This window comes from Mobula hypostoma, chromosome 12 (genome assembly GCF_963921235.1).
Source record: "Mobula hypostoma chromosome 12, sMobHyp1.1, whole genome shotgun sequence".
In the NCBI taxonomy this organism is placed as follows: domain Eukaryota; kingdom Metazoa; phylum Chordata; class Chondrichthyes; order Myliobatiformes; family Myliobatidae; genus Mobula; species Mobula hypostoma.
In genome coordinates, this window is record NC_086108.1 from 70387696 (window position 1) to 70402127 (window position 14432).

The 14432-nt window shown below is 40.9% G+C and overlaps 1 protein-coding gene across 1 annotated transcript in view; it reads left to right on the forward strand.

Annotated features, from left to right (window-relative positions):
- LOC134354899 (zinc finger FYVE domain-containing protein 9-like) overlaps positions 1–14432 on the forward strand; it is a 159351-nt gene that overhangs the window by 140004 nt on the left and 4915 nt on the right. Inside the window, exons 13-16 of the mRNA XM_063064353.1 lie at positions 1137–1287; positions 1455–1535; positions 1914–2076; positions 4801–4906. Of these exons, the coding sequence (XP_062920423.1) occupies positions 1137–1287; positions 1455–1535; positions 1914–2076; positions 4801–4906 (501 nt within the window). The remainder of the gene's footprint in view (positions 1–1136; positions 1288–1454; positions 1536–1913; positions 2077–4800; positions 4907–14432) is intronic.

The following is a 14432-nucleotide window of genomic DNA, read 5'->3' on the forward strand; positions in this document are numbered from 1 at the left end:
CATTGGAATATGAATAAACTGACTTCTCTTCAAATGATCAGTACTAGAGATTATTGCACTTCAGGTTGATATGTAAATAGGCAGCTGGACAAAATTTATATGTTGAAGTTAAGTGTGATATCACTGAACTTTTATTATCCTACAAAAAATACTAAATATTAGATTCGTATTGTTGTCCTGCATTCTGTTTTGAAACTCAAGTGTGCTTTCACCACATTTAGATATGAGCTGCCCCATGTAGCTATAATGAAGTTGGAAATTTTTGTTTTGGAAATGAATTGAGTGTCCAAAAGAAAGGTGAAGTGACGATTAGATTCTACTTTGATAAATACTGCTGAATGATGTGCTTGGGATTTAAATCCATTTTATAAATGCTGTGAAGATAGTAAAGGGTGTTTTCTGAAAGTTTATAGATTAAAAGTAGGAAAGGACTAATATTCAAATATAAAAGGCAGTTGATAAGTAGCATTTAACTTTATGGAAATATAGGTGTTGAAGTCTAATTACAATATATAGGGATAAAATGAATATAATGATCAAAAGATGTGGATTGTAATAGCTGCATAAACTGTGTTATAGTGTTTGAGTAAATATTTGTAATTTTTCCAAAGTATTGGCATGCAACTAGACTTTAAGTGGGATGAGCTCATGATGGGAAGGAAGTGGTGTCTTAACACTAAGTGCAGCAGATTGTGGTAGGAAAGCAGAACTGCATCATTTTAAGTAAGCTAATTGAACTTTAGTTAAGTTGAACTTTTTTGCTCATCCCATCCTTTCATTACTAAATACCATGTATTCCATTATGATCAACATAGCCAGCATTTACTAAAGCATTTAAATGGTCAGGACTCTTTATACTGGTCATTCTAATGTTTGCATAGCAGATACTAATCTGTTATCAATGTTATGGATATGTAACTCATATAAACATAACTCACCTGATCTTGAAATTAACCTAAAGCTTGACACTGAATGCAGTTTTGGATTTTTGCTTTAGCTTGGTTTACATCTGTCATGTGTGATTTATATTCTGTTACTGCAGAAGATAATTTGTGTAGATGGTTATGGAGTTTTAATACACTAAAAGAAAATTTGTAATTATCTGTCTCTCCTTAATGTGGGGCCTTTTGATGAAGATGATGAAGGCAATGAACAAATCAAATGAGCATGTGTTGGCTTTCGGAGCTTGCTTCAATGAGAAGGCAGATTCACATTTGGTGTGTGTTCAAAATGATGATGGGAACTACCAAACACAAGCCATAAGTATCCACAACCAGCCTAGAAAGGGTATGTGCTCATGAAGTTGCCTCATCTTTTCTTAATTTAAAAAAAATGTTGAGATGATAACTGTTCAAGTCATTAAAAAAGACATTAACTCTTGTAGCAGTAAATGAACTTTGAAATAGTCCACAGTGAGCAAAATTGACAACATTTCTATAAATTCTGTTTTGCAGTAACTGGAGCCAGTTTTTTTGTGTTCAGTGGCGCTCTGAAATCATCTTCTGGCTACCTGGCCAAATCTAGCATTGTTGAAGGTATGATATTAGAAAGTTTGTAATTAAATCAAAGATCAATTTTAGATTTGTGATTCATTACTTTTGAGATTGATATTTTAACAAATGTGCTGTAACACAGTGTCATGCCAAGACAAAAGGTAAGTTTTGATCTATATCAAAAGATAAGAGTTCCATATTACACAGTGATACAAATAATATTCTAAAATTACTAAGTCTTTGACTTGGGGAGAGTAAAATACTATTCTGGTTTCTTAGTTCTGTTCAACATTTCATTTGGATTACCCTTAACCTGATTGTGTTTTGCAATTGGGTTAAACATTATGGAATTCATATCTCTAAAAACGTAAGATGTGTGCTATGTTGTCATTGTTATTCTGCTGTATCTTTTATTTTCAGATGGTATGATGGTGCAAATCTCAGCTGAAACAATGGATTCTCTACGACAGGCAATTCGGGAAATGAAAGACTTTACCGTAACCTGTGGCAAAACAGATGCTGAAGAAACGCAGGAGCACGTTCACATCCATTGGACAGAAGATGACAAAAATATCAACAAAGGGTATCTGATTTTAAATTGTCGGTGTAAGAAAATAGAATAAATCGGATTGTGGTTAATTGGGACACACCGGGACCAGTATAAAAATGACAAACTCCCATTTAACTGCATAACAAATTATGTATTTAAATACAGACCAAATTAGAACACTGCCAGTACTACTGGTGCTTCTCTGTCATATTTGGCAATGACAAAAAACCTGTGTGGGAAAGCTTTTAGAGTGGAATACTGGGCGGTTCTACTCTCTTGACCTCTGTTGTCTGGGACAAGTAGAAGTCACAACTGGGGTCTTCCCTGGTTGCAGTGGATGACAATGACTACTTCTATGCCTTGTCACGCCCTTCACTCTCCATGTAGCATTGCAAAACTGGCTTCCTGGCCATTTAATTTCACTGTTGATCTCGTCCACTGGAACTGACTTTGCACACTAGGACAGTCATGTCCCTACCTCACCATGGTGTGAGACTTGCTGGCTACCCTCACCTGGTTTAGCCCACCTGTCAGTGTACCAGGGTGTGGCCACTGTTACATGCAAACAGCTACTTGGAGCTGCAGATGGGAGCTGAGTGTCCGGTGTGACTCTCACAGCTATCTGGACTATTCCTCTTCTCACCCTGTCTCTTGCAAAAATGCCATCCCCTTCTCACAATTCCTCTGTCTCCGCCGCATCTGCTCTCGAGATGAGGCTTTTCATTCTAGGACGAGGGAGATGTCCTCTTTTTTTTAAAAAGAAAGGGGCTTCCCTTCCTCCACCATCAACTCTGCTCTCAAACACATCTCCCCAATTTCACGCACATCTGCTCTCACTCCATCCTCCCGCCACCCCACTAGGAATAGGGTTCCCCTTGTCCTCACTTACCACCCCACCAGCCTCCGGGTCAAACATATTATTCTCCGTAACTTCCGCCACCTCCAGTGGGATTCCACCACTAAGCACATCTTTCCCTCCCCCCCCACCCCCCCCCCCGGCTTTCCGCAGGGATCGCTCCCTACGCGACTCCCTTGTCCATTCGTACCCCCCCATCCCTCCCCACCGATCTCCCTCCTGGCACTTATCCTTGTAAGCGGAACAAGTGCTACACATGCCCTTACACTTCCTCCCTTACCACCATCCAGGGCCCCAGACAGTCCTTCCAGGCGAGGCGACACTTCACCTGTGAGTTGGCTGGGGTGATATACTGCGTCCGGTTCTCCCGATGTGGCCTTCTATATATTGGCGAGACCCGACGCAGACTGGGAGATTGTTTCGCTGAACACCTACGCTCTGTCCGCCAGAGAAAGCAGGATCTCCTAGTGGCCACACATTTTAATTCCACATACCGTTCCCATTCTGATATGTCTATCCATGGCCTCCTCTCCTGTAAAGATGAAGCCACACTCAGGTTGGAGGAACAACACCTTATATTCTGTCTGGGTAGCCTCCAACCTGATGGCTTGAACATTAACCTCTCAAACTTCGCTAATGCCCCACCTCCCCCTCGTACCCCATCCATTATTTATTTATATACACACATTCTTTTTCTGTCTCTCCTTTTTCTCCCTCTGTCCTTCTCACTATACCCCTTGCCCATCCTCTGGGTTTCCCCCCCCTCCCCCTTTTCTTTCTCCCTGGGCCTCCTGTCCCATGATCCTCTCATATCCCTTTTGCCAATCAACTGTCCAGCTCTTGGCTCCATCCCTCCCCCTCCTGTCTTCTCCTATCATTTTGGATCTCCCCCCCCCCCACTTTCAAATCTCTAACTATCTCTTCTTTCAGTTAGTCCTGATGAAGGGTTTCAGCCCGCAACGTTGACTGTACCTCTTCCTAGAGATGCTGCCTGGCCTGCTGTGTTCACCAACAACTTTGATATGTGTTGATTCAAGATGACTGTCAATACCTTCAAATTCTTTGTAGTTCCTAACTTGAAGTAGTAAAATTATTTCATTCTCACTCCCGACCATTTCTGGCATTTCCAACTTACTGCTTATTTTTCACCAACTATCAGACAAAAATCACTGCTTTTTGAATACAAACGCATGTAACTGTGTTCTTAAAAACTGATCACTCAAAGCACGGTGTAGTGTCTTAACGGCTACACAATGTGCATGTGACTGACGTTAGTTAGAACATGTTTGGCAACAGTCTCCTGTTGTGGCATATTCTCCCAAATAAACAAGGGAATCCTGGCTATTTTCTTGATTTTTTTTTTGTTCCTTGAGTTGTCCCGGATAGCAGCTTCCCCGATTAACCGATGGCCCAATTAAACGGAATCCACTGTAATTATGTTTTATAGATCTAAGGCAGAATATCTTGCATTGAAGATTAGGGATTTGTGTGGATTAATGAAGCATAATTAGTAGCTGCAATCAGAAATAGGATGAAATATTGCAAACCTCTCTTGGTTCCTGTGCAAAATTACTGTACATCTTTTCTTTTCAAGAGCACAAGAAAGAAATACAGGCAGAGACCATTTGCTGCTGGGCAATAATGTTTAAGATGGCTGTCCATATCCCTCCACCACCCCCTCCCCCCCAATTTAGAATGACCCACTGTCTGAAATTTTCTCTTGTTTAGTAGTTGATTGAAAGTATAGCTCCCAATAATTTATAAAAATAAAGTTGCTGCTTTTATTGTGACAAGCTCATTAAAATGCAGATTGGTATATATGCTTGTAATAGAGACATTTGTATTTCAGTTTTCAAAATTATCACTGGATTAATTTGAACTTTGTGCTTCAACATTTGTAGTCTCATCAGTCCAATTGATGGCAAATCCATGGATGAAATTCCAAGTGTGAAGATATTTCATGGTTCAGAATTCAAAACAAATGGCAAAGTCATTAGATGGACAGAGGTAATGGAGCAATACATTAAATATTGTTTCTGGTCACATTTTGCATATTTTTTGGTTGTCAAAGAATAAGTGTCAGTTTTCATTAGAGACAGAAAATGTATTGCTGCTTTCTGTTGCTGTTCTGCCAATTAAGGTTATGTTGCCATAGTTTTGCTCAGATCCCCAAGCAGATTATTTACAAAATTTCATTTTGTACACCTGATTCCCAGGTCCAGATTGCTTGTGTACATAGCAAGCAAAACAAGTTTCAACAAAGATCCCAGTGGAATTTCTCTCCTCACCTTGAATGACATAATGGGGTGACATGGGAAAATCGGAAAAAAAAACTACCCATGAAAGTTTTCTGGAGACCCTTGACAAGATGTCACAGCTCCATATTCCACTTTGCTGTGTGTCAAAGCCTTCAAAATTGTAGTTAAACACAATTTAAAATATGAAAAATACTAGAAGCATCTAAACAATATAAAGATTAAACAAATCATGAATAATGTCCTTTTTGCTTTCTAACTCCCTCACCCCAATTTTTTCCTTGCCCACACCCCAATACCATCCTACTCCCATGATTAAATGTCACCTCATAAAGGGAAACAATGAAAGATTCAGCTCCAGCTCAATTGCTGAGCATAGCCAAGAAATATCAGGTAGAGTTCATTGGTAAGCTTGAGCTCACAGATTATGTGGGTGTCCAGAAAGTTATGCAATGTATGTTGATAGTGCTAAATGGAGTAACAACAAAAGGGCCTACTATATCTTGGCTGATATTAGGCTTTTTGACTGGTGGAGCTAGGTTCATCCAGGCAAGTGGTAACTATTTCATTTTTACTTCTGATGCGCTTTGCACACGTGGATGGATTTGGTGACTCATGGTACAGATACTGTGTTTCTACAGCTTTTGATGTCACAGTAATTGTTCTGTTTATTCTCTGGATGTAAGTGATTGCTGATAAGACAAACGTTTATGCTATTAAATGTGTGAATGGTCTGGAGTTCCATTTAGCCCAGAACATGTAAGTATGGAGATTTTCTTCCTTATCTGAAGCAGTGAGGTATTTATGACAATCTGTGGGTTTCATGATCACTATTTCTTATAAAAGTTTTTAAAATTTATATCTTAGCTGCCTGCATTTAGATGGATTTAAACTTGCATTGTGGATCATCAGTATAAACCTCTGGATCGTTGGTCAAGTAAAGCGAGCACTTTGATACCGTACCTGTGGCAAACCCTGTAACTGTTTCTGTTTCAGAGATTAACTTGACATTGTTAATTGTGGGGCTTTCAGTGTTGGCAGTCCTAAAGAACACTGTTTGCTAGTGCTGTGTCTGAATTTGATTTCGGCCTGTTTATTATGGATATTTTTTTATTTATTAGAATATGCCATTATTGGCTTATCTTTTCTTAGACACATCCTTAGAAGCTGAGGATGACTTGCTTTCATTCTAGTTTTGTAGTTCCCAGATATACTGTGTTTATTTTCATTGGTCATAGGTCAGAGATTCCACCAAGTTGCTGATGATACCCTCAAAGCCTCTTGGAGGAGTACATCTTTGAAGCATTTACTGAGTTTTGCTGGTAATTATAGGAGGGATCCACACAGTCCCTAAAGTCTGTTTAAACCATTTAAATAAGACTGATCTGATAATCTCATCTCTGCTGCAAAATATTCAAAGACTCTGCTTCCTCTGTCCTTTGATGTAGAGTTCCAAAGTTGTGCAAATTTCAAAGAGAAATTTTGCCTTACCTGTCTTAAGTGAGTGTTATCTTTATGTTTAGCTAGTGACTCCAAATTATTGATTCTTCCACAAGAAGCGTTATCTCCCTATCCATCTTGTCAAGATTTTCAGGATCTTGCATATTTCTATTAAATCGCTTGTTCTTTTAAACTCTAGGGGATACAAACTTATGTCTGATTTATGTCTAATCTGCATATTTCAAATACTGGTTCTCTTAAGTGCTTACATTTCTCAATTATGTTTAGGAGAATTAGAAGGTATTCTCAACCTTGAGATGTGTGTGGTTCTGAAGAAATGAGCTTTAATATGGTGTTAGAGAGTGGTGACTTATGTGTACAGCTCCGAAGGGAATTGTCAAATATTCCCTTTCAGAATTACTACAGTTGAAATCTGCAGGCACAGGCACTGCAGTAAGCAACATTGTTTCAAATCCCTAAAAAAAACTGTTAATATTCTATATCGTCCTTTGGGACTGCAGACCACCCAGGGAGCGAGTGCAGCGGCAGGAAAGTCTCCATTGCCTTGAGAAATGTGGCTGAAGATAAAACTGAAACTCGGGGCACTAAGGCCCTCCTTCTCAAGACCATCCTGGCTAATGCACAGTCTGTAGAAAATAAATTGAAGACTTTGGAGCAATACCAGAGAGACAGCAGGGACTAATGGGTACTCTGCTTCGCTGAGATATGGTTCATCCTCAGCACTCTGGACATAGCACTCCAGTCCAAAGCTTCAACTTCCATCTCATGAGCTAGACAGAGGCGTCATGTAAAGAGAGGCAGTGGCATTTGCTTCATGATTAACTCAGCATGATGCACAGATATGGCAGTTCTGACTCAGCCCTCTTTCTCAACCTGGAATATCTGGTGTCAAGAGTTCATTGTATCTGCTAAGGGAGTTCTCTGCCATCCTCCTGGTTGCAGTCTACATTCCACCCCTGGCAATCATCAAACTGGCATTAGAGGAGCTAACAGAATGGTCAACAGTCACAAGACAGTGCACCCTGATGCCTTCCTGATCATTGCAGGGATTTCAACCAGGCCAGCTTGAAGAGATCCTAACAAGCTACCACCATGTCACCTGTGGTACAAGAGGAGCCCACAACCAATTCCTGTTACATCACCATTAAAAATGCTTACCGTGCCATCCAATGCCTACTCTTTGGAAAGTTTGATAATCTTGCTCAGGTATGGTCACAGGAGGTGAAAGAGTCTTTACAGGACTGCTTTGAAGTGATAAACTGGACCATATTCAGGAATTCAGGAATTCCTTTTCAGATCTGAATGAATATACCACAGTCATTACCAACTTCATTTAGACTTCTGTGGTTGAGTGTGTGCCTTTAAGATCATACCAAACATACCCAAGCCAGAAGCCTTTGATAAATCAGGAGATTCATAACCTGCTGAGGGCTAGATTTCCAGTGTGAAACATGGGAGGGTTTGAGCTAAGCTAGTTTTCGGGAGGGTTTAAACTAGTTTTGCAGGGGCTGGGAACCAGAGTATCAGGTCAGAAAGTGGAGAGATGAAGAGGAAAGTAAATGTCAGGGCCGGTAAAAACAGACAGGAGCATAGCAATAGATACCGATGGAATGGATAGTTTGAAGTGTGTGTATTTTAATGCTAAGAATATTATGGGTAAAGGTGAAAAGCATGGATCAGTACATGGAACTAGGTTCAGAGAGGGACAGGAATGAGTACTTAATGTCCCAAGATTTCGATGCTTAAGAAAGTGTGTAGTTGCACTACTAATCGGGGACAACATCACACCGGCATTCAGAAAGGACATCGGGAGGGCTCATCCACTGAGTATATGGATAGAATTCAAAAATAGAAAGGGTACAATCACTCTGAAGGCATTGTACTACCGAATGCCCTGCCCCAAATTGCCCTGGGGCATTGAGGAACAGATACGCGGGCAGGTTAAGGAAAGGTATAAAAACAGTAAGGTTATTTTCATGGGACTTCCGCTTCCCCAATATAAACTGGGACCTTCTGAGTGTAAGACGTTTAGGTGGGATAGAATTTGTTAGGTGAATCCAGGAGGATTAAATCAATATGTAGATAGTGCAACAAGAGGACCGGCTACACAGGACCTGGTGTTGGGTAATAAGCCTGGCCAGCTGGCCGATCTTTCTGTGGGTGAACAGTGATCACAACTCCTTCAGTTTTAAGATAAGGATAGGTATGACCTTGCGGGAGAGAATTAAATTGGAGCAGGACAAATTATGAGAGCATTAGGCAGGAACTAGAGAGAGTTAATTGGGAGCAACTGTTTTTGGTAAGTTCACATCTGACACATGGAAGGTGTTTAAAGACCAACTGCACATAGTACAAGATTGGTGTGTTCCAGTCAGAAGGAAGGATAAGAATGGAAAGGTAAGAGAACCTTGGATGTTGAAAGAGGTGATAAATTTAGCAAGAAGAAAAGAGGAAAACTATGTAAAGCTTGGGAAGCTAGGATCAAACACAGCCTTTGAGAATTACAGGGAAACCAGAAAAGAACTCAAGAAGGGAATTTGGAAAGGCAGGAAAAGTCCTTGGCAAGTAGGATTAAAGGGAATCCCAAGGCATTCAATGCATACCAAGAGCAAGAGGATAATTGGGAAGGGGGTAGGACCATTCAAGCGTAAAAAAGGGAACATTTGCTTGTATGTCTGGATGATGTGGGTGAGGTCCTTAATGAGTACTTTACATCAGTATTTACCAAGGAGAAGTACATGGAGGATAGGGAGATCAGTGCTGAGTGTATTGATATGCTAGGTAATTTTGAGGTATAGGAGGAGGTAGTGTTGGGTCTCTTAAAAAGCATTGAGGTAATAAGTCATGAGGGCCTGATGGGATATACCCCAAATTAGGAGATTGCTGCGGCCTTGACCAATATCTTTATGTCCTCCCTAGCCGAGGTCCCAGAAGACTGGTGAGTAGCTAATGTTCTAATATTCAAGAAGGGAACCAGGGATAATCCTGGGAACTATAGACCGGTGAGTCTCAGATCACTGGTAGGGAAGCTACTGGGGAGAATTCTTCGGGATAGGATTTATGAGTATTTGAAAATTATGGCCTAATTAGGGATAGCCAGCATGGCTTTGTGCAGTTTTAAGAAGGTCCCTCAAAGGAGGCTCACCAAGAAACATAGAAACATAGAAAACATAGAAAATAGGTGCAGGAGTAGGCCATTCAGCCCTTCGAGCCTGCACCGCCATTCAGTATGATTATCGCTGATCATCCAACTCAGAACCCTGTACCAGCCTTCCTTCCATACCCCCGATCCCTTTAGTCACAAGGGCCATATCTAACTCCCTCTTAAATATAGCAAATGAACTGGCCTCAACTGTTTCCTGTGGCAGAGAATTCCACAGATTCACCACTCTCTGTGTGAAGAAGTTTTTCCTAATCTCGGTCCTAAAAGGCTTCCCCTTTATCCTCAAACTGTGACCCCTCATTCTGGACTTCCCCAACATCGGGAACAATCTTCTTGCATCTAGCCTGTCCAATCCCTTTAGGATTTTATATGTTTCAATCAGATCCCCCCTCAATCTTCTAAATTCCAATGAGTATAAGCCTAGTTCATCCAGTCTTTCATCATATGAAAGTCCTGCCATCCCAGGAATCAATCTGGTGAACCTTCTTTGTACTCCCTCTATGGCAAGGATGTCTCTCCTCAGATTAGGGGACCAAAACTGCACACAATACTCCAGGTGTGGTCTCACCAAGGCCTTGTACAACTGCAGTAGTACCTCCCTGCTCCTGTACTCGAATCCTCTCGCTATAAATGCCAGCATACCATTCGCCTTTTTCACTGCCTGCTGTACCTGCATGCCCACTTTCAATGACTGGTGTATAATGACACCCAGGTCTTGTTGCACCTCCCCTTTTCCTAATCGGCCACCATTCAGATAATAATCTGTTTTCCTGTTTTTGCCACCAAAGTGGATAACTTCACATTTATCCGCATTAAATTGCATCTGCCATGAATTTGCCCACTCACCTAACCTATCCAAGTCACCCTGCATCCTCTTAGCATCCTCCTCACAGCTAACACTGCCGCCCAGCTTCGTGTCATCCGCAAACTTGGAGATGCTGCATTTAATTCCCTCATCCAAGTCATTAATATATATTGTAAACAACTGGGGTCCCAGCACTGAGCCTTGCGGTACCCCACTAGTCACTGCCTGCCATTCTGAAAAGGTCCCGTTTATTCCCACTCTTTGCTTCCTGTCTGCCAACCAATTCTCTATCCACATCAATATCTTACCCCCAATACCGTGTGCTTTAAGTTTGCACACTAATCTCCTGTGTGGGACCTTGTCAAAAGCCTTTTGAAAATCCAAATATACCACATCCACTGGTTCTCCCCTATCCACTCTACTAGTTACATCCTCAAAAAATTCTGTGAGATTCGTCAGACATGATTTTCCTTTCACAAATCCATGCTGACTTTGTCCGATGATTTCACCGCTTTCCAAATGTGCTGTTATCACATCTTTGATAACTGACTCTAGCAGTTTCCCCACCACCGATGTTAGGCTAACCGGTCTATAATTCCCTGGTTTCTCTCTCCCTCCTTTTTTAAAAAGTGGGGTTACATTAGCCACCCTCCAATCCTCAGGAACTAGTCCAGAATCTAAAGAGTTTTGAAAAATTATCACTAATGCATCCACTATTTCTTGGGCTACTTCCTTAAGCACTCTGAGATGCAGACCATCTGGCCCTGGGGATTTATCCGCCTTTAATCCCTTCAATTTACCTAACACCACTTCCCTACTAACATGTATTTCCCTCAGTTCCTCCATCTCACTGGACCCTCTATCCCCTACTATTTCCGGAAGATTATTTATGTCCTCCTTAGTGAAGACAGAACCAAAGTAATTATTCAATTGGTCTGCCATGTCCTTGCTCCCCATAATCAATTCACCTGTTTCTGTCTGTAGGGCACCTACATTTGTCTTAACCAATCTTTTTCTTTTCACATATCTATAAAAGCTTTTACAGTCAGTAGATTAGGATGTTTGGGATCTGTGGTGAGTTGGCCGTTTGGAATCAGAACTGGCTTGTGTTGTAAGTCAGTGATCTGGATGACTGAATTGATGGCTTTCTGGACAAATTTGCAGATTAAATGAAGATAGGTGGAGGGGCAGGTGCTGAGGAAGCAGGGGGGGCTGAAGAAGAATGTAGGTATATTAGGAGAATGGGTTGATGGGCTGAATGGCCTAATTCTGCTCCTATCTCTTATGGTCTTAACCATAGAAGACAGAGGGTAGTGGTTGAAGTGACATATTCTAGCTGGAGGTCTACAAGAGACTCTAGAGGATTTTAGACAGTCAGCTCGATCATGGGCGCAAGCCTCTCTACCATCAGGGACATCCTCAAGAAAGCGGCATCCATCATGAAGGATGCTCACCATCTGGGATGTGCTCTCTTATTATTACCATCAAGAAGGAGACGCAGGAGCCTGAAGACCCATACTCAGTGGTTTAGGAACAGCTTCTTGCCCTCTGCCATCAGATTTCTGAATGGTCCATAAACACTACCTCACAGTTCCTCTACTGCTTTGTTTATTTTATTTATTGTAACGAATGGTAATGTTTTGGACTTGCACTATACTGATGCCACAAAACAAATCTCACAACCTACGTCAGTGATAATAAACCAGATTCTGATTCAGAAAGTAATCCATTTGGAACTTTGACACTGGAAGCAGGACGATGGAATATCTTAGTTTTGCAGATGTTAAGTTCTTAGAGCTCAATTTTTCATACATCTCAATGAACAAGTGGGCAACAACTTGGAGCTTGACCTGTTAATGTGCACATGTGAAGCTTTGTCTTTGTATTGCAATATGATAAGATGTTAGAGTGACCTTAGTTCAGGAATGGAGTTAATGTAGGTTAAGCAGTTCCCCATTTGCCCTGAAGATGATCTTCTCCAGTGAGAAACTTATTTAAGGTGGGATGCAATATTCTGATGAGCAAAATGAAGTAAACAGTAATGGTACATTCTTGCTTAAACCAATTTTGCATTGGATTTGACCAGAAAGTCAGAATCCTACCTTGCATACCATGGTGTAACAAATGTGGAGATTAATTTCTAAGGTTATCCAGAATTGAGTAGAATTTTTCACTGTCCTGTCAGTTGACTGAATCAAAGGATTTTATTAGCTTGGAAAAGGCCTAGTGTAATAACTAATGTTCCCATGTGTTGTTATTAACAATTTACTGGAAGAGCTTAGTGGATCAGGTAGCATCTGTGGAGGGAGGGGGGAGGAGCTGTTGCTTTTTTTTAGGTTGATGCCTATGTTAAGTCCCACAGTTTGGCTGAAGGCACAACTACTTCTAGAACATGTTTTCATCACTACATCTGGGATGTAGTTTGGTCCCGATGGTTTTGTGGTAGCCAGTGCTGATGCTGAATTTTAATATGACCTACAGTGAATTAATTTGGTTTGAAACTATTGTCAATGATAAGGATTTCAGGAGGAGAATACGATGAATCATCTATTTGTCTTTTCTGGCTGAAAATGATTCATCCTTAACTTTCACAGTCACTTTCTGGAAAACTTAAGGATACAATATTTATGAATTTCTCATTTGCTGCCATCATTTATGACTAGATATGCCAACATCTAATTTGTATTTAGTTTAGTCAATAGGTTGCTGCTGGCATGTAAATGTATATGTAGAATTGCACCTATGTTAGGTTCCACCTCTTTTAGGGAATACGTGGTGCTGCTCTTGGCAGTCTGTTCTGCATTTCTAGTTTGTTCTCTGGCTTGATGATAGTGAAGGATAAACTGGACCATCAGAGTGTGGATTGTGATGTAAGTTCCCATCTGTTTCTTGCATGGATAGATAGATTATTGATCCCAAAAGTAATTATAGTGTCACAGTAGCATTACAAGTGCACAGTTATACAAATATTAGAAGTAAGAAAGAATAAAAAATTAAGTTACCTCAAACAGTCTTTAACAGGAGGCGGGGTCATTGCTTCCCTGGCTATAGGTTGACTCATTATAGAGCCAAATGGCAGAGGGTAAGAATACCATCATATAGCAGTGCATTTGCTTTGGTCTGTTACTAAAAGTGCTCCTCTAGTCAGCCAAGGTGGCATGCAGAGGGTGAGAAACATTGTCCAGAATTGCCAGGATTTTCTGAAGGGTCCTTTGTTCTACCACAGCTTCCAGTGTGTCCAATTTGACTCCTATCACAGAGCCAGCCTTTCTAATCAGTTTATTGAGCCTGTTGGCATCACCCGTGTTGATGCCATTGCCCCAGCACACCACCACATAGAAGATTGTGGGTGCTCCACTCAAGCCTTCTATCCAGGTGTACCCCCAGGTACTAGTATTCTCTATTTCATATTCTCTATTTTGTGTTTTCAGTTGTGAACTGAAATATTATGTTCTGTACATTGGTAAACGCTGGAAGGGACAAATGGTAAATGGTGGAGAATGAGTTAAATTTGAGTTCTTCACTTCCACCGCATGTTGGCTACTCAATTTGACAGCTCTGTCTTTCATAATTTGGGGTGACTGCCTGGGATAGTGTTACTACTGAGCCAACCTTGGGACATACATGTATGACTACTCTCACCCAGAATACATATTTGCTTTCTCAGTATTGTTTCAATGTGTAAGTACTAAAAGATTAAGCAAATGGGTGTACGCAGGGAATCCACGTCAGAAAGTATAGTACCTTTTCACCTATAAGCAGTGAATGTCCAAAGACTTAGGAACCATGCACAGAAAATAATCAAAAAATGCTAATGCAGTGTAGTCTCTGTAAACTGGAGTTCAAAAA